The sequence below is a fragment of the Corvus kubaryi genome, unplaced genomic scaffold, assembly GCF_017639235.1.
Source record: "Corvus kubaryi isolate FWS band 111438036 unplaced genomic scaffold, C.kubaryi_AGA036_p1.0 37260, whole genome shotgun sequence".
Classification (NCBI taxonomy): Eukaryota; Metazoa; Chordata; class Aves; order Passeriformes; family Corvidae; genus Corvus; species Corvus kubaryi.
The window spans coordinates 2,293,791-2,314,623 of record NW_024581077.1 but is presented as its reverse complement, the minus strand read 5'-3'; the positions used below and the strand labels follow the sequence as shown (position 1 = coordinate 2,314,623).

General features: G+C 38.7%; 1 protein-coding gene across 1 annotated transcript in view; it reads left to right on the top strand.

Moving 5' to 3' along the window:
• Nucleotides 1-18,437, top strand: part of TMEM135 (transmembrane protein 135) — a 160,796-nt gene extending 142,359 nt beyond the window's left edge. Inside the window, exons 8-15 of the mRNA XM_042024037.1 lie at nt 42-188; nt 2,342-2,411; nt 7,676-7,843; nt 10,445-10,508; nt 11,186-11,262; nt 12,821-12,919; nt 14,424-14,491; nt 16,044-18,437. Of these exons, the coding sequence (XP_041879971.1) occupies nt 42-188; nt 2,342-2,411; nt 7,676-7,843; nt 10,445-10,508; nt 11,186-11,262; nt 12,821-12,919; nt 14,424-14,491; nt 16,044-16,176 (826 nt within the window). The 3' untranslated portion in view covers nt 16,177-18,437. The remainder of the gene's footprint in view (nt 1-41; nt 189-2,341; nt 2,412-7,675; nt 7,844-10,444; nt 10,509-11,185; nt 11,263-12,820; nt 12,920-14,423; nt 14,492-16,043) is intronic.
• Nucleotides 18,438-20,833: the final 2,396 nt, after the last annotated feature.

Below are 20,833 nucleotides of genomic sequence, written 5' to 3'. Positions count from 1 at the left end.
TTTATGTAATTGGTTTGTTCTGTTTTGCTTTTTTCTTTCAGGTTCATTGTAGGGAAGGAAGAAATTCCCACCCATTCTTTTTCACCTGAAGCAGCATTTTCAAAAACAGATAGAAAAATCAAGCATAGTGAAAAAGTATCACAGCCAATGAACATACTGGCGCTAACAAAAAAGCTCATGGACAAAGTGTGAGTAAAAAAAACCCAAACCAAAACCAAAACAAAATGAATCATTGTTGCATAGAGCACTTTAATGTCTGTTATGTTGTATTTGACAATGTTTTATAATACTTCTGCCTTGCATTTCAGTGGTTTTCTATTTCATTTTTACTAGGTAGTTAATAGTGGCAAATTATGAACTCTAGTGAAAGCAAAACTTAAGACCTGTATGACTTGCAACATGCAGTTGTCTAACAAGGGAGAGTAAATTCAGTCCATGGTGAGTGCAGGATGGTGGTTACCTTTTATGCAGTTTTCAGCAGAACCAGTTCATGGCATAGTTCTGCTGGAACTAGTGGTAATGTTAAGAAGAAAAATTGCACAGCAGCAGACCTTACTTCTGTCACCATAAGTGACCGTAACATAGACTTTTGGGGGACCAACATCTCTGTATTGCATAAAGAAGAACTACCTAAAAATAGGATTGATGGCACATGGGCTGCCTCCACTGTCGGGAGATAGGAAATTGCAAAGCAGAGTGAGTCTAAAACTGTCTTGCACAAGGTCAGGTCTAGACATCTGAAGTTAGGCAAGGTAGGTGCCCCCCTGTCTACAGGATCCAATTCTTTGCCTTTTAGTATGAACTTAAAGAAGTGAGAGCAGTGATCTTCTCAGTCTGATATGGTCAGATGATGATTTACTTCTGCTATGACTGATTCGTCTGCTTCAGGCATGTTGGATACCACAAGGAGTCATTCATTTACAGGGATGATAGAGTAAAAAATGGATTAGGGGTAGGTTCACGTGACTGAATCTTGACTTCCACTGACCTCTTCAAGAGCAGTTTTATGACCAAATCTCTACCTGCTGACAGGCAGGAGAGAGTCTTCCAAGTACATTTTATTCTCAAAGTAGTGGCTTATTTTACTTGCTCCGATGATGAACAAACATGAAGTGATCGCCATCACATGGTGTCTTTCTGTGATTTGCTGTGGGTTTTAGTTGAAAAATGTGAGGGAAGTTGTCAGTGGTTTTCAGTCATGACTCTATTAGACAGCAAAAGACCTACAAGGATAAGACAGCTCCAGCCATAATCAAATTCTTTTAGCTGAATTGCTTATGCCTGTTTTGTCTTAAATACCTGTTATTCAGTTTGCTAGAGATAGTTCATAGCTCTTCTGTTGTTGGTTAAATGCAAGGATTGAAGATGGAGAAGAATATTTTTCCTTTAAGGTTTTGAAACTTCCAACTCAGACATTCTGAAAACTTTCAATATGGAGTTTTTATGCTCTCACTCGTTTCTCTTCCATATGGTTCTTTTCAGTATAATTGAGTCTAAATGCCTGTAACCTGAGCACATTCTCATTACAATTTTTGCTACATAAACTGACCTCACAGATGATTTATGGCCATTAGAGTACACGATTCAAAACTTCCAAGGTATTTGACATAGTATATAAATTGTGTAATTTAGTTTACATTAAAGCTTAAATACTTGGATATAGCAAAATATAATGTTTGGGCCCGGTATGACATTACTTATTTTAATTCTACATAATGCAGGGCTAGAAACTGTACAACCCACACATCCCACCATCCCAAGCCAGTCTCTTTTAAATGCTCAAGGTCAAATTCTCAGTCCAAAGGAAGAGCTACATAAAAATCTACACTGCAGAAGAAATAGCCCAAAAGTGAGAGAGGCTTGTAATTGAGAGAAGTGTCACAGGGTGTTTCTGTGCATTTGTATGATCTGCATTGCCCTTCCGTGACCCTTACAGTGGTGTGAAAGATGAAAGGACACAGTTAACAGATGCTTGCTCAAATATCCTTCCAGAACTATGGAGCAGAGACAAACCAGGGAAGGTCACATCACTCCTCCTCGTTGACCACAGCAGAAAATTTGTTCTTTAATTTAGCATTTTATGTGTAGCATGGCAAGAGGTTAGACCCAAATAAGTGTGCAGACACTTTTTTCTTGGTGTACAACTAAAGTATTGTTAGTTTTTATTGTCCTTTTATGGCATCATAAAAGTTCACAGTGCCCTTCAGTGGGTAATGGGGAGAATGAGTGCTGGGCAAATAGCACTTTATGTATTTTTAGGCAAGAAAAATTTATGAAGTCTGCTGTCGCTGACGCTGAAAACAGCTACGAGTTAATATGTGTTTCATTATGCTTTTTGCAGGTGCAAACACGGCCCAAGGCATAGATGCTGTAAACACTATGGAGATAATTGCATCTCATACTGTATTAAAGTAAGTGCAGAAAAAGTTCGATTGACAAACTCTGGCAAAGAGGGGGTAAAATTCTCTAGTCAGGAAAAGCATATGCTTAGGAAGTGAGAAATGAGCCTGTTACTCATTCCTCTTCTATTGAAAATGTGACAAGCCAGAAAACAGATTTTCTCAATTTAGGACGGGGCGGTGGTGGGGTTAAAGTTCTCTGGTCTTTCAGATTAGCTGTAGTGAATGAGTAACATAAAATGTGTGGGAAAAAATGGACTAGCAAGCAAGGAGCTTGTTTAACTATGTGATGCACTTCATGGCTGAGACCACTTGTGACTCCCCCTAAATAAAGCACCTGGAATGTGCTGCTGGGGCAGGCGGCCGTGGTTCCCGTGCAGCTGCGTGGCTCTGGAACGTCGCTGCTGGGCACTGGGTGCACTCCTCCAGTCATTTATTTTAAGGGCTCGGGGTAATGAGAGATTGGTCACAGTTGCTACGCCCAGGAAGAGCTGTTTATCTCCGGTGGTATAATTCATCCTCCATTATTAATGTGATCAGCACATTTTTTTTCAGAGAAGTACTGTGCAGAAATTTGTGTTGGCTGGCATTGGGTTGGCACAGGTGGTACCACCTGCTATGCCTGTTTTGGGAATTGGTAAGACTCCAGAAGATCTCGATCCCTTAGTAGTTGACCTGGTTTTATATATGGAACAGCAAAAATGGATTTGAGTATCTTCAGATGCTTTTAATGTATATTACTTTCAAAAATAACTTTTTAGAATTAAAATTGTATATATGGTTAATATTATCTCCGAAAAGCCACACTTAACTTTGGCATGAGAAGAGATCTAGCACAACATTTATTTATGCATGTTTACTAACAACATCATTTTTTTTGTGTTAACACGTTTTTTGCCCTGCAGTATATTAGCGGCATACCGTGGTGTAACATAGGTATAAATTGTGCTAGAGTTGATAGAATTGCCGATGGTGCTTAAGTGTTCTGCTTATTGCAATGAGAATACTCAGTAGAACATTGATGAATAGCTCAAGATAGTTTTTTCACTTTTTATATGTCACCTATGTTGTAGGTATGACATGTACATAGATGTATAGACCCAGATTAAAATTACACTTTTACAACCTGTCACCACTGTCCACTTTATGTTTCATTCATGTGCTCTTTTCTTCAAGGCAAAACATCTGTGGCAGCACAGACTTTCCATTTGCTCTGTGCTGCTTCAGTGTCTTGCCCAGTGTGTTTGCTGTTCAGTGGCTCCTGGCTTGCTTTGTCTCCCATCTCCTGAGTGGGCTTATGTTTGGTCAGGTCAGCATCCTGTGAGGAGCAAACATTCCCATGCCTTTGTCTGCAGAGTACTCTGTGTTTTCCCCATAGATATCAAGTCTCTGGCCTTCAGAATCAATGTTCAAGATTGCAGTGAATATTATATTCAGAACAAATATTAAAGTTAGGCTGAAGTGATTTTATGCAGATTTGATCGTTACACATCCAGATCTCTGCTGATGGCAGCATCTCCTGGTGTGCATCTGTTTTTTTCATAGGTACTTCACTATAACTTTGGTCTGCTGCGCTTTTACATAGTAGAAGTGCTGTCTGTCATCACTTAGGCATATTTTACAATTTTTATAATTAGCTCTTAACTACAGTTAGTCCAGACTTGCTTTCAGAGCTTTTTATTAATATCACACAAAATCCTTATGTATCCTGTGCTGCATGCTCAGCATTCAAATGTATAAGTACTGTCATAACACCATATTATTTTACAAGCACAGTTAGGCCAAACAAGTAGGGATTTCTGTTAAGAGTACTCATCATGGAATTCTACTTCTCCATGGAAAACCCATAAAAGCTGGAAGAATGATTGTGTGTGTCAGACTTTGTAGGTAGAGGTAGATGATCTGACCATAATGGGATGTAATAAGCTTGAAAGAGATTTTAAAACAGAAGTGTGATGAAGAAATAGGAGTTAGTCTTGTTCAATTACTCTAGTCGAGAGACCCAAATCTGATTGCAGGGTTTGGGTTTTGCAAATCACAGTAACCTAGACCCACACTACTCTCTCTCTCTGTCCTTTCTTAGGTGATGGGGGAGATGTGAATTATTAAAAGAACCTGAGGTTGGGGGGGAAGGTGGATATTCATGAGTACTCATCCTCTTCACTTGTTTATTCAGCATCATTTTGTTTGTGCTATAGATATCCTTAAATGGAATGAGGGAAGAAAAAGCCTGGCTGATAATAGAGCTGAATAAAGTCTTGACCTGACAAAAACAAATTTAAAAAAAAAAAATTTAAGGCTATTCTCTCTTTGGGGAAGACAATTGTGCATTTGAAATATATTTCATTCTTGGACCCATCCTCTGTAGTATTTTGGTATAAATTATTCTTGACTGCAATAATCTAATGAGGGAGATATTGCTGAAGTGGCAGTCAGATCTTTTACTTTCCTGTCTTTTCTGTGACCTTTTTTTAAAGTTAAAACATGAGGAAAAATTTTTATTTTTATGTATTTTGATTTTTAAAGATCCAAAATTCTTTAAGTTCAGTTCTCTCTGTGACTGTTCCTGGAGTTGATCAGTAACAACTGTCAGCTGATATGATTTGAGCGTGTTTTTACAATTCCTTATCCATAATGGAGCTTTCAAATCTGATAATGATGTGATGAGCTTCTCATTGCCAAAATTTCCATTCAGTGTTTTTTTCCCTTACCCTTGAACAACTGGTCTTCTCATTAATACATCTGTGCTTTAACTGTCCTTGCATGCTCTTTTTCTCCTGCTTCACATTTAAATGCACATTAGCTCATTGACATCATCATGGCTTTTACGTAACATTCAGTAGTGTCATACCATGTGAGTTCATTGACTTCCCTTCAGACTTTAAATACTTGAAATGCTTTATGCTTGTAAATCTCTGAAAAGAGCTGTGGCAGAAGCAGTGGAACAGTATTTTTCCTCTTTTGGATTCCTCCTGTTTACAGTGAGGAGCCATTAGCCAACAGTAGCAGTCCAGTTGTCTGGTTTTTTCTGCTGGTGCTGCAGACAGGACCAGGTAACCCTCCAGATTTACTGGTGACTAGAGTGACCTCAAAGAAGGTCATAGAATCATAGAATGGTTTGGGTTGGAAGGGACCTTAAAGACCATCTTGTTCCAACCCCCTGCTGTGGGCAGGGACACCTTGCACAAATCAGGTTGCTCAGAGCCCCATCCAACCTGACCTTGAGCACTTCCAGGATTGAGGTATCCACAACTTTCTGAGAGTATTTTCTTATGATTGTAGTCTCAACGTTCTGTCTCTTGAAGGAACATGGGCTACTATACCCAGAATAAATACTAAATACCTTAATTAATTGATTTTAACTATCCTAACTAATTCCTAATACATTGCAACAGGTTGGCTGAGTTTTTGGTATGTTTCTGAACTGTCTATGTGCACATGTGCTTTTCTGAATTTGAGTTACAGCAAATATCTTGAATGTGTTATTAAGAAATTTGTTTCTCAAAAGCAGGAAAAAAGGTTTATTCAGCAAATTCTGGAGATACATCATTACACTGTGCTACTACTTCTGGCTGATCTGAGCTCCAACTCAAAATCTCTGTGGAAAAATGGCTCTTAGCAGAGTTTTCTTTGCTCACTTATGTTTATTACAGTGTCCTGCATATGCTCTGCTGCGTACTGTGTATCCATATCCATTGGAGGTCTTTTTATGGAAGGTCTTTTTATGAAAGTTACAATACTGTACATTGATTGTAAGATATAATACTTCCTGTGACTGTGAAAAAACACCTGTAGGTGTGATATGATTTCACCTGGTTGAAGTAATGAGCTAAATAGAGAGATTTTGTGCAATACTTGATATTTCATGCACATCAGCACTAAACCTCAGTCCTTTGGTTCAGCACTTCTAATTTGGCTACTAATAGGAATAAAATCAGGGATGTGTTTGAGTGTTTCCAGTTGTAATTTAGATGTTTCCTCACCCCACTGAAGTCCCCTTTCCTGGATAAAAATGTTGAACACACTGTTCTGTTGTTTCTTGTTTTGGGCTTTGTTCATAACTGCTGGGTTTAGGACTTTTATTTTATTTTCTATGATGGCATGAAGGAACAGAAATTTTTCATTCAAAGAGATGCTGTTGGATCATTGGATGACTTATTTTCTTTCACTTGATTCTCATAAACCACTTCTTGAGTAGCAGGAAGAATAATTGCTTCAGAATTCTGGAAGAGTTTATTACTGGATGTTTAACCACAATAAAATTTTACAAGCTTTATGATGCATTATGAAGTTCTTGAGGAGGCAAAAATGGTTTGAGTTCTGAGTCTGAAAGGTTGCTCAGTCAAACCCTCTGCCAGATATCCTTGTCACTGGAATTGTGTCCCTGTCACTGTAACTGAATAAGGTGCTTGCCTGAATTGCAGGTGAGTGCAGAGATAGTTTTCACATAAAGCATGTTCCAAGCAAAAACTGGGTAAAATTTATTCAGAATTATTAGAAAAGTTCAGCCTGAGGGTAAGAATAATGATAGGAAACATTGGAGGAAGTTAGAAGAAACTGGGGAGAATAATTTGGAAAAACAAGTCAGTGTGGTTTTGTGTCATGTTAAAAAAAACCCAGGTCTGTATCCAAGGTGGAATAGTAAGTAAATTCTTTGTAACCCATTTTATCTTTTCTCATTAGCTCTGCACATAAACTTCCTTCCAGTTTTGCCCTTCCCCTTGCTGCAGGCATCCCACAACCTCATGTTTGGCTGCGGCAAAGTCCATGAGATGTGCCAAGCCACCAGGGTTAACTTCTAATTCTCACACTTTCTGAAATTTATTTTTGGTGGACTTATTCCTCCTTACTGTTTTCTGCAGGCATTTGAGTGTAGAAGTGCTCTTTTTTTTCCACTGCAGTGCTTTCCTCTATAAACCCCTTTGTGGTTAAAAGCTGGTCAGTAACCTGGAAATGAAGTCCTCAGGATTATTTCAAAGGACAGAATTTTGGAGTAGAAGAGAAGGCTCTCTCTTGAGACCTTTCAGAAATTCATAGAAATTAAAGAAGACTTAATTGTCTGTGGTTTTACTGCTTTTGCTATTTTATAGGGTAACTGGGAAAAACAAAAGTCTTGAGTTTGAAGGTGGGGATACATTTATGCATTTTACGTATTACCTGCAGAGTGGGTTTTAAACTATTCAATGTCAAAATTAAGTCCTTCTGTAGAAGCTTTTGCTTTTTCTTTTTCAGAATTTGTGGTTTCTTACCACAAAATCTCTCTTTCTTTTCTCTAGGGCTTCATTAGAATGTTTAGCATCGGTTACCTGATCCAGTGTTGCCTTCGGATTCCTTCCACCTTCCGGCATCTGCTTACACAACCATCACGGCTATTTTCCCTTTTCTACAACAAGGAAAATTTCCAGCTTGGAGCTTTTCTGGGATCTTTTGTCAGTATATACAAAGTAAGTTTATAGCATACAGAAATGACAAATGCTGTGTTTTTTATTTCACTTTTAGGAATATCACAGCTGAAAAGTCAATCTGCTTAATAGTACCGATACTGTTTGCTGCAGCATGTCACTGACAAATTTTATACTATTGCAGTAATCAAATTGAAAACAGAAAGTTATTCTTCCATTCTGTGTGTTTTTTCTATAATTTCCAAATAAACCAGCTTGGTTTCAAGATCAGGAGATAAGAGAGTACTTCAGAGAAAATGAATTCAGATTTCAAAGGGATTTGCTGGTACACAAAAGCATTTTAATGCAGGCACAAGTAGTGACTGCAGTAGCATCTGTGTTGCCGGAGAGAAGCCATGGGCAGATCTTGTTGGCTCACATATCTGGAATTCTTACTTGACACTAAATAGCAGGAGACTGCAGAACATACAGTGTGTAGCTGAGGAGACACTGCACTGTCTGCTTGGAAGTCTATCTACCCCGTTATAAGATGGCAGATTGTGAACTGATACGCATTCATACAGCGTTGTTGGAATTAATCAAATTATGTTTATTTATGCCAAAAGAGACTGTGGCAAAGCACACGCCCCAGTGCAGAATACATTGCACAGTGCAGTGTTGAAGTGTCTTTTGCACTTTTGTATTCTTAATCACATGGCATTTTTCAGCTGCCACTTTACTTGCTCTGCAAATTCAAGATCATGCTGTATTATTGAAGGTAAATATTATTTACTGAAAAATAAAAGAAGGAAGTCATCCATGTAAGCAAACAGAATTTCACTTGATTAGTAATTAAATTGAGAGACAACAATTTGTAAGGCTACAAAGTCTAAAATTTTTGATAGCAAAGCGCAAATGTGGTGTTCAGAGTTTGCTTGAAAATATTTTTGCTCAAACTGTAAGAAAAGAGCCTTTAGAGAAGAAAAGTATTTAAATTGCAAAAGCTAAAAAGATTTTGATGAGTTTAAAAGCTCCAATTGAGAGGTGCAATTTAGTCCAGTAGATACTCATTTTATGAGGGTGACATATTCTGACCTTTATTTACTATTTTTTAAGTATGCACTCAGCAGTGGTGAGGCCACACCTCCAATCCTGTGTTCAGTTTTGTGTTCAGTTTTGGGCCCCTCACTGCAAGAAAGACATTGAGGGGCTGGAGCGTGTCCAGAGAAGGGCAACGGAGCTGGGGAAGGGTCTGGAGCACAAATCTGAAGAGGAGTGGCTGAGGGAGCTGGGGGTGTTTATCCTGGAGAAAAGGAGGCTCAGGGGGGACCTTATCACTCTCTACAACTGCCTGAAAGGAGGGTGCAGCCAGGTGGGGGTTGGTCTCTTCTGCCGAGTAACAAGGGACAGCACAAGAGGAAATGGCCTCAAGTTGTCCAGGGGAGGTTTACATTGGATAGTAGGAAATCTTCCTTGACTGAAAGGCTTGTCAAGCGCTGTACAGGATGTCCAGGGAAGTGGTGGCATTGCCATCTCTGGAAGTGTTCAGAAGGTGTGTGGATGTGGCACTTGGGGATGTGGGTTAGTGGTGGACTTGGTGGACAGATTAACAGTTGGACTTGATAATCTTAAATGTCCTTTCCAGGCTAAATGATCCTCTAATTCTATGATTCTACTATATGTTATTGTTTGCATTTCATAACTTACACAAATTTGGGTTGCATTATATTTTTCTTCCAGTTTAAATAGGCATGTAGGGCAACAAAGATTCTAATCACTTAAAAAAATTGGGCCATGGCAAAAAAAAATGAAATGCTTGTTGCATTTTGGATCCAAAATACAGTTCTGTGTTTTTAGATGAATGTATTTTCCTAGTTCCAGAATTTATTGGATTCATGAAAAAATCTCAGGAGGTTTGGTATGTAGTTGAAAAAAACCTTTATCATGGGAAAGAGTCTAGACGGGTACAGCAAATGAGGATGACATTAATTCAAGATTAGCTTTGGTATTAGATTGGAATTCAAATTAGATTAATCTGCTCTCTAATTTTGAAAGAAATGGCAGCAGTGAATTGTAAATTAAAACACTGAAATGTTTCGGGTACTGTGTCCAACTCTCTGGACTTCAGTATCACCAGTGTTTTAAAAAGGTCGTTCTTTAGTTTTGTTGATTTCTTGTGGTTTGTTGATGTAATTTACTGTCTCTTGATGTGGTAAAGATTGCCTAATCAGACATAACATGTCCCAGTAATGAAAGTTTCTACAGCTCTTAAGAAATTACAATGTGATTTTACCTTTCCCTTTACAGAGTCTTATAATGGGAAATTTGCCTCCTCACGTATCAATTAAATTGCCTTTATTGTAACAACCTTACCAAGTAGAAGAATGTGTTATCCCTGGAAGTGCTCAAGGCCAGGCTGGATGGGGTTCTGAGCAACCTGGTCTAGTGGAAGGTGTCCCTGCCCATGGCAGGGGAGATGGAATGAAATGATCTTTAAGGTCCCTTCCAGACCAAACCATGTTATGATTCTGTGATTATGGGTATTATCACACTACACTCTTAATTCCTACTGTGCACTATATTACCAGTTTATAAGGAATACCTCCAGTCTGTGTGTTACCAGAAATAAGTAGAGCTAAGCCAGCATTCTGTTCTCCTGCACAGGGTACAAGTTGCTTCCTGCGCTGGGTCCGAAACCTAGATGATGAACTTCATGCACTTGTAGCTGGTGAGTCCATGAAAAGTTTGTGTTGCCTGTGTTGGGACTCTGTAAGTATTCCTCTTGTCTGTCCTCCCATTCCCTTTTCAGGCTTCTGTGATGAAAATAGGACTGTGTATATCAAGGTTGTGTTAAACTGATGTTTCAAGTAGTGTCAAAGAAAGAGTTGCAATTAAAATTGTAAGGCAAATTCAGTCAAATGTGGAGTTTATGGTCATCTCCAAGGACAGTATATTACTGTGTGCACAAATATAAACTTGTCCTTTAATTTGCAGCTGTAGAGATGTGAGATGAAAATACTGACTCTTCCATATGTGACAGAATACACATTGTGCTCCAGTGGGTCCAAAGAAAGACCCTTTTGCCATGAAATTCTTGTGGTGGTGAGGCCCTTCCCTCATGTGTATCTGTCACATGTTGGAGCTGCAGAGGTCTCTCATCCCACAAAGAACAGAAATTTGATACTGTGCTCCTGAGCACTGAAGTACAGATTTGTTTCAGCATTTTAAAACATTCTCTCTTTAGTGATATAAACCATACTTGGATGGGCAGCAAAAGAGCATCACTGAACTAACAACAGAAATAAATAGTCCTGTGCAGTGTTTGTTGGGCTGACACACCACAGCAGTGACCTTAACAATGCAAATCACAACCTTAACAATGCTTTTCTTTTCTAATTGTTTCAGGGTGTCTAGCAGGAATTTCTATGATGTTTTACAAAAGTACAACTATCTCTATGTATCTGGTGTCCAAATTAGTAGAGGTAAGTTATTAACCTACTAACAGAGATCTTCATTTCATATATTTTTTCAAGGCAGAAGAATGAACTTCAGAGGCTTTGTCAGGCAATTGCAGTAAAATACAAAGGTGTGTTGTGATGGTGTTTCAGTATATGTGTGCCAAGAGGTAGTGCTGCCATGTGGTCTCATATCTTTCTTACTTTCTATTTTTTGACTCATTTTAAATGTCCCTTATCCACTGGTCTTCATGTATATTCTCCATGAATTTTTTTAATCTCCTGACAACCCTTTGCTTTGTAGTTTTTGCAGATTTTTTAAATCTGAAAGTTCCAAGAACGTCTGTTCTGCCAGAAACATAAATCAGACTTAGTCCTTAATTGCAGATTTATTGCCAAAAGCTACAGCTTAACTTCCTGCCTTTGTTCCCTAATTTTGGCATTCAACAGTCTAAAATAACTCAAAATAGCTTAGGTTTTAGTCTATAGCTGAAGTTGTTATTGAATTCCCAGCTTTGGAATGAACTTTGTTCTAATTGCTATTCTTCAGGCTTGAATTATTTCTCTGAACTTGTTAAAATTAGGAGCCTAGAAAAAAAAATAGTTACAGAGTTTGGGTATGTTGATTATACTTTCTAACCAGCATTTGATTTCTTACTGTAATTTTTCCATAAAATTGAGACTTAGTCTTGGTTAATTCCCCAACACCACCACTGGAATGAGTTGATAATGTTCTCTCACTGTGCATCATCCCCAAATCACATATTTCTCCTGCAGACCTTGAGAGGCTTGGTCTCTAGCAATATTTATCCATCTCCATTACCAGAGCAGAATTCATTTTAAAGAGCATAAAAAGAAGGAACTTTTTTTTGTTATGTGTAAGATTAAACATAAAAAGAGAAGATACTCTCTGTTCCTACTCCTTGACCAAGCTCTGAAGGCAGTTCACATATTGGTCATATAAAGGCAAATCTGTGTTACCCATATTGACTTTTAAAGCACCAGTTGTAAAAAACCAATATTATCTTGTATTGCTGATGGTTTTCTCTGGACTTTGAGACATCAAGGCTACAGTGAAATAAGAAAAGTGCTGTGTGTTCTTTCTTTCTTTCTTTTTTTTTTTTTACTACTTTTATCATCTTGCGCAAGCCAAGGGTAACTGACCAAAGAGGCGTGTGCTGCTTTGCAAGGTCAGGCTGTGCTCAGGAAAATAAACTGTACATGTTTTCTCAGAAAGTAAAGTATGTGATTTCAAGCTGTTTAAGAAGAGTGAATATTCACTTTGTTGGAATAGTTATTGCACTGTTCTTTTGCTTTTTTAAAATGAAGGATTTAACAAAGCAAACTTTCCCTTTTTTATCTGTAGGATCTGTAACACCCAAGCTGTTGCTAGTCCTGTTCTGTGCATTAACAGCCTCTTATTAGATTGATCTAGGACAACCTCTATAATCTATCTTAACCAATGTCACATTTGTGGGTGTATTAAAAATATATCATGTCGACATGCTTTTTTGAAAAGGTAAAACAAAAAGTAAAAAGGTACTTCGATTTTGTTGAATTCAGCTTTTTTTGTTTATTTTTATAGACTGTATACTTCAAAGGCATTGAAGCAGGGAAGGTTCCCTATTTTCCTCATGCAGACAGCATCATCTATGCCATTTCTACATCGATATGCTTTCAGGCAGTAAGTATGTTCTCTAGCAGAACATGACGTTCTTTAAATCAAATGTTGAATGAAATGAGGAGCACAGGAGACAGTTGTATAGAAAAGATGGTGAGATGTAATGATTCACAGCATCTTGCTCCTGTCTCCTGGGGCTCCTGCATCCTGGGGCTCCTGCATCCTGGTTTTGAGTGTCACTGTGGGAAGGTCATTTCTAGGACTCATTTTCTCCTGTGCTTGTAGCTGAATATACCAAACATGGAATTCTTTGGAAAGGATCTTAAAATGCACTGACCCAGAAGATGAACATTAGTGTATGAACTTCCGTAAGCATGTGAAAGGACAGTTTCTCAAGGAAGCAAACAATATGATACAATATTTTATGGTTTTTTAAATCAACTGAAAGTTTTCACTGTCAGCTGACTTGAATTAATGTTGCCTAGTTGAAAAAATCTGCAAAAAAGTAGTAAAAACCCTGAAGTGTTACATTTGAAACAAGCTGTAGTTACCATCCTTTGCACTTCTCAAGTCAGCTACATGCCTTTACCCTCAGTCCTTTTATCATCTGCATCAGCTAGAAAAGCAGCTTTTCAGTGCTACCCAAATAGCTCTACTATTCTACTACATCTCACCATTTCTAGACCTTCTGCTGAAACATCTCTGCATGAACTGCATGTTCTCTGGACCTCCATAACTATGTATATTTTTTGTGCTCCCCAATAAAGAGTATATAAAATGACCCTAAAGCAATCTTCTGCTGTCTAGTGCTTAACAGGACAGTTAAGAGACACTCCTCCTCCTCATTGTTCCCATGTTCTTGGGAATATCTCTAAGTCTAGTATCAAAGTGAATTGATATTTTAGTGCTTGGGATGTGCCTGAAGGTCTCCAAAATACTGCTGTCAGGAGCAATCGTGTGAGACTAACAGACATAAAGTTCATATGAAAAAAGAAGGAATTGGTTTTTTCGTTACTTAATAACTAATTGGAAAACGAATCTAAGGCTAGAAATAAATTGCTATGTTTAGCAGGAAGAAGGAAGGAGAAATTAGTAAAAGGATCTATGCTGAGGTGTTTGTTATTCACTATATTTCTTAGTGACCCAGAAAAGTAATGAAATAGAGAGAAGACATGGATTTTGGCTATATGACATTATTTAAGATAATGTAACATGAACTATAAATATGACTACAAGAAATGGTGGATCACAAAATGCAGAGTGGGTAGGGGATAAAGTAGCAGGTAAATTTGGCATCCACCAGTCCAAAGTCATGTATACAGGAGTAACGATTGTTGTTGCTTTCGCTGCAATGAGATGTAAGTTAATTGTCACCACTGGTAAAAAGATTGTATTCTGGGAATATCAGTCTGTGCTGGCGGTGGTCATACAGAGCCCTGAATTCAGCAGAGAGCGGGAAAAATGAGTTCCATAACAATCCTTTTGCTAATTTTGGCAACCTAATGTAGCAGATGAAGCTTTTTGCCTGACAGTGTCAGCTGGCTCTGACAGAATCCTCTCCTTGCAGGCTGTCATGGAAGTTCAGAACCTGAGACCTTCATACTGGAAATTTCTTTTGCGACTAACAAAGGGCAGGTATGTACTCAGGGGTGTGTTATGGCTTGTCTAAAACTGTCATTGATCACACTCAGCTTTCTGTGTCATTCACTGTCAACAGCAGAGCCCTAGAAGTACATGAGGGCTAATTTCCTGTGGATTTACTCTGCTTTTCAAACGGTTTGCAGTACTCTTGAAGTTCTTCGCTGCTGAAGTGACATTGCTGGGTTTAGTGTAATGACAGGAGCAGACTTAACTCTAGTGAAGACTATTTAGCAGATGAGTGTTTTACTTGAAGCCTATTTAGTTCACTTGGAGGGTGGGATGCTTTCAGATTCCATTGGAACATGAAGAATCCAGTAAACAACTATACATGTTGAAGGAATCACTTAGTATGTACAGTGATTGACAACAGGTATTACTGTGGATTTAAAAGCATTAACAGAAATGTCAGAATATCTTTTAAGAATACTTGAAAGTTTCAGTACTTTTTTATAACTTTCAGTTGGGAAAGGATTTTTTTTTCATGGAAAGCTACTGAAAAATTTTCACTGATTATAATCATAAATATACACTGTAATATCTTACTGGATGTTTCTTCTGTTTGCTGCAGGAATCTAAAAAACTTTCTTTTAAAAATAGATTTTGCTGTAACTGACTTATAAAAATACAGGTTAGTGAAGTGTAGACTGTTGCATTGGTGCAGTGTGTGGCAGGAACAAGGCATCCAAATCTTGATGCAGATCAGTTTATGAACAGGATTATAAAAGGTAATGTCTGTAGCAACAACGAGCTCTCCGGGCTGTAAAAACAGAAGTGAAACCAGAGGCCAGTCCCAGGAGCATGTTGAATGTACACTCCCCATGGCACAGTACACACATGAGGTGATTGAATACATTGCACAATATAGCAGGAAGCTTTCCTTGGGATGCCTGGAGGCAGTCCTCAGGCAACCTCTGAGGCCATACAAACATGATACAGGGAATGATGTCAGTGCAGATGTCCAATTTGGGCTGCATTTTTTCATTTTGTCCTAATCCTAAACTTGCCTTAGTTGAAAGAGAGGGAGGAAGAGAAACTCTGTTCTGCTCATTTATTTTAACTGAAGCAAATCTCTGTAATAGTAATTTTGTCACTCTGTCCATAAAGGCAATTTCTTTTGACATTTTGTACACTTTTCAGTCTATAATTGTGAGGAACAACAAAATGGAAATAGGGTGTAACACCCATAAAATTGACATCCAGGCTTGGGCAGGCAGGGCCACAGTTTGCTCTGCTGGAATGAGAGAGCACAGTAGTATATTTTGGTTTGACCTTTTTTTTGTGGAATTAAAAATAGAAGGGGACTCTTCCCCTTTTTCATAAGTTGCATTATATGAAGTATACTTACACAAACACTATTAGCCACGTTTTTCAAATGCATTTTTTTAAAAATCTTTATTGCCTGAGGTGAAAAACTTTCCAACTCTGAACAGTGCAGGTTGAAGCCTGTACTTCAGAGATTTTGATAATCTTTCATGACATGAAATATTTTTATTTTTTGTAAGTAAATGTGTCATGCATTCATGCTTTGTTGTCTTTTCTTTTTCAGGTTTGCTCTCATGAACAGGAAAGTTTTAGATGTGTTTGGTACTGAAGCATCTAAGAACTTCAAGGATTTCACACCTAAGCTTGACCCAAGATACACAGTTGTGCCACCAGAGCTACCTCTGGAGCTGTCTTGAGCACGACAGTGTGGGTCGTCATTGAATGTGATCAGCATTTTGTCCTGAAAAGTTAATTAACTTGACAGTCGTATATATGGAGGAGGGCTAGGGCTCCACTTCAGTATTACTTCAATGAGAAATGCTTTTTACCAATCAGAAATACTGAAGCTTTGCAGAGAGGTGTGGCTTAGTGATTAAGCCCCTTCAATAAGCAGAAAACATTTCTGGATTACTATAGTTGGTTGACAGTATGGTAGAATCCTGAATGAATTAAACAAATGAGTAATATATTTAGAGAAGAGAAGTAAAACATAAATATGCTTCATAATTTCAAAAATTCCATAGTTCATACCAGTAAAATATTTCTTGGTAAAACTAAAAGTAATTCTTAATTTAGAAAGGAAGACAATTGACACAGTTTAGGTCCAAAATTTTACCTGATCTTAAGAATATTCCAGTCTGGTGAAAATGCCTCCCTGTTTTTCTAAATTGTGTCTCAAAAGAGCCACCACCTCCTCATTAGTTAAAATTAGGGTATTTTTATACAGCTGTGGTTGCAAAATAAGGCATTCTTTAGGAAAAGAAAATGCATACTGATTCAGAAATCACATTCCAGAGCTGTAAATTCCACTGATGACACAGATAACAGACAAGGAAAACAAGAAGGCGGTACCAGTGGCTGCTGTGCGCCAAGGAGCGGCGGGTGTGGTGGGCAGCATCTGCCAAGGGGAAAAGGACACAGAGGAAGGAATGAAACGTTCCAGCCTCTGAGATGGTGCTGGAAACAGCAGACAGTTACAAAAATAAAAAAGCCAAGAGCAAAACAAAACAAAGCAAAACAGACACCCACCACCCCCCTCCCCAACTAAAATATACTGAAGCAAAATGTTTATTTTTGAAAAGGTTTGACATTGTCGCCTTAGATGGCATCGGGTTGTTTGTCAGGCTGCAGCACCAGCCAGCGTTTCAAGCATTTCTTTGGAGGAGAGCTGACCCCTGAGGTTAAGCTGTTACAAGAGAAGAGTTTTGACAATCATATTAATAGTCTTTTCTCCTTGTAATTGGTGAAGAGTGGTTTTCCGTCGGGCCATCAGTCCCACGACTGGCACAGTTACATTAAATTTGATATGGTACTCAATGCAAATAACTACCTACACAAAGTCCATCTCATTATTACTGTACGTATTTCTGCAGATTTGTGTTCTAAAGTGGGACCTTGACATGCTAATTGCTTTTTTTTTTCTTTGCTTTTTAGGGCTTTTTTAAATTATAACCCATTCAGGTGATCCTGAATAGTGTTCATTACCCTAGAAGTTAATGAAAAGATAAACTATATTCACATTCAGCAGAAAAAACTGAAAAGAGATGAGATAAGCCAGGGAAATTTCAGTAAGTTGCATGTATTTTAAAAATAAAAAAAGAAGAAATCAGTGTTTTATTAGGAGTCTTTATCAGATAATATGAATTGGACTAATTAGTAGACTCTTTGTCTTGTAACACTGTAATCCTACCCCGGCCATAAGCATATTTTAATTCCAGTTAGTTGAATTTCTTAATACTGAATATACAGGAATTTTTATTAGATTTATTCTCATGAAAATTTTACCAATCTGTGCTCAAAGTCTGCTTCCTCATCAGCTACACTAACAGTGATGTTTTGTCACTGTTACTAAAGGTGCTTCATCCTTTTAAACATTGGTTGTCCAATTTAGTGTGAATAAAGTTCTGCAAGCTAGTTTGTATGCAATATTTTGTTGCTTGGAATTATATTAAAATTCCTCAAAAGGAAATAAAAGTTAATTCAACAGGAACTTTAAAAGGATTGTAAGAGATTTGTAGTGTTTTTCCACTGGAATATGGTCTAAAATATTTGACCTTATAAACTCTGAGAAGTTATATATTTTAGGTGGTATATTAGAACTCACACGCTATATTATGAATACTTTCTACTGTAACTATATATCATTCTCAAACGTAAAGATATTTTATAGATGGAATAAGTTTCTCCACTGGAATGACAATTGTGATTGTTTCTCTATTTGAGGGTTTTTTTGGGGAAAAAACCCCAAGAACTACATCTCAGCAGCTAACCAACAGTTTTGTCTATGTTTCTTGCTTCCAAAATTCACAGTTCTTGTTTCAAGGTATTTTCATGTAATATAAAGAGAAGTTAAGCATTTTAAAATTATTTTTATTCAAATTGAATATATGTAAGAGAAAAAGAAAATAAAGTCCTAATGTTCTTCCCAATAATAAACAGTTGCTGCTTGAAAAAGTGACTTTTTTGGCCATGTTGTTAATAAGCTCTCTGGAGTTGTAAGTGAAATGGAGTCATAGGATCATGGGGACCTTTTAAAGGCCATCTAGTTCCAAACCTCCCTGCCATGGGCAGGGACACCTTCCACTAGACCAGAGCTTGCTCAGAGCCCCATCCAGCCTGGCATTGAACACTTCCAGGGATGGGGCATCCACAGCTTCTCTGGGCAACCTGTGCCAGCGCCTCACCACCCTCCTTATAAAAAGCTTCTTTCTTATATCTAATCCAAGTGGATCCTCTTTCAGTTTGCAGGCATTAGCCCTGGAAGTGATTCTTGGTGGTGAAGGAATGCTGGGAATGTGACCGAGCATTTAAATTTATTGCAAAATGAAGTCTTAGTGCAATGTCAGTGAAGAGGTGACACCGGAGCAGTTCAGCTGGCAGCCTTCAGCTCTGCGCTTCCGTGGGTAATTGGGGAACGTGAGTTGATGTTACTGTTCCTTTTTCAAACAGAGCAAAGCACAGCTCTGGATCTGCTGGCAGGGAAGAGCTGCACACCCTGAGCTCTGCCTGCCACGTGGCCAGGCAGCTGGGCTGTATGTGACTGAAAGGCCAGGGCTTTCTGCCTGCCCATGTTTCTGATCATAGGATGAGTGTCTCTTTGAGGACTCCAAACTTCTTGCAGAAGTTTGTTTTGCAAAGAGGAATACAGGGTTAGGCTTGCTCAGGAGTTGGTGGGAAGTGGTGGGTCAACCTGAAATGTCACAGTTCTGCAGTAGAAGTTTGGGTATCCTTAGGGAGTCTGCTCAGGGCAATAGTGTTTGGCTCCCTGCAGGCATCTCAGGAGGCTGCTGCCTCATCCGTGGCTCCCAGAAACAAGCATGGCCTATGGCCTAGTTCTTCATCCCTCCCTCACCTCTGCTCAACCTGGTTTTGAGTCATTCCCCTTTGCGAGTTTCCCTTCCTTTTTCCCAGGCCACTGTGCTTTTGCCTATGTTTGAAGACATGGGAAAGGTTTTTTTCCAGCTACCTGGTGAGATTCCAGGTAGAAGAGTCTGCTGTGATCTGAGCCCAGACTTACGCTCCAATTTAGAGCAGCTTGTGACCAGCTTCAATTTCCAAGTTTGTCAGAGGAAAATATTTCTGGACAAGTGGTCTTTGGGTGTGTGTGCACTGACAAGGCACAAAAAGGTAGCAAGAAAATCAGTGGTGATTATACGGATCTTTCACTTTTTTTAAGATTTTTTTTTCCCACAACTACATTTAACATGGGGGGGAGGCAGGGCCCAGGCTCTGTATGGCTGGACTCGATGGTTTTAGATGTCTTTATCAATCAACTTAAGTGGTTCTACATCAGGGTTGTGAGTCCTTGCTGTGGTGCAAAAGCACAGGACTAGGAGGATGTAGCAAAATGCAGTTGGGGTCAGCAAAGTCACATTGGTGGCTGTAGCTTTGTAGCTAAATATTGGTCTGGAGGTTTCCATTTCCAGATTAGTTTCTCTGTCAGTTTGCAGGAGGAGGGTGTCTCACAGGTTGCCTCCTTTGACAAAACCAATACATTTTCTCTCACACCTTTGGGAATGCAACAGAAAACTTTGACATTTTTCCTTGAGCTACACAGTTTCATGGATTTTCTTATTATTTAGTAGCAGATCCTGGATGTTTATTTATCCTGTAGATATATTAACAGTAAGATTTAAGACTAATGTTTCCCCCATAAGAAGCCTAAAACTGCCATTGTGGATATACTGGCAAAACCACCCAGTGCTCTCCCTTGCCTTTAGCCACACTGAAATGGGATCACTTCACTCAGGACACAGCACTCACCATTTGCAGCTGGTGGACTATGTCCTTCCATCTCCATCAAACAGGACGCTTGCTTTACCAACATGCTACTTTGAATGTCGCAAGCAGAAATGGGAATTAGAGCCCACTTTGATCTCAAGGACTTTTTTTTCCTCCTGGCACAGGCCAGGGAGATTTTCACTTGCTAATTAAAATGGAGAACAGTCAGAAGTTTTAAACCTTAATGCCAAGATTTTACCCAGGGTGGAAGAGTATGGTTGGAAATCCAGGCGAATGACTAATCTTCTTGTGCTGGTGGAATCCAATTGATGTTTTTTCCCCTCAGCTGCCACAACAGAGACATAAAAAATGCTGCCATGACTATTTGGAGCAGGAGTTGATGCGATAGCTCCCAGGACTGCTTGAAGTTTACAGAAGACCTAATCACACGGGGTCAGGACAAAGGCAAGGCTTTTTTACTGTGTTTTCCTAGTATTTTAGAGTGAAAACCTGCTTTCCCCATTACATGCAGTAAAAACTTGCAAGAAAGAACTGGGATGAACAGATCTGGTGTGAGAGTCCCACCTTGAAGTGCTGCTGATTGCACTGCACTAACACAAACATAAAAACCCT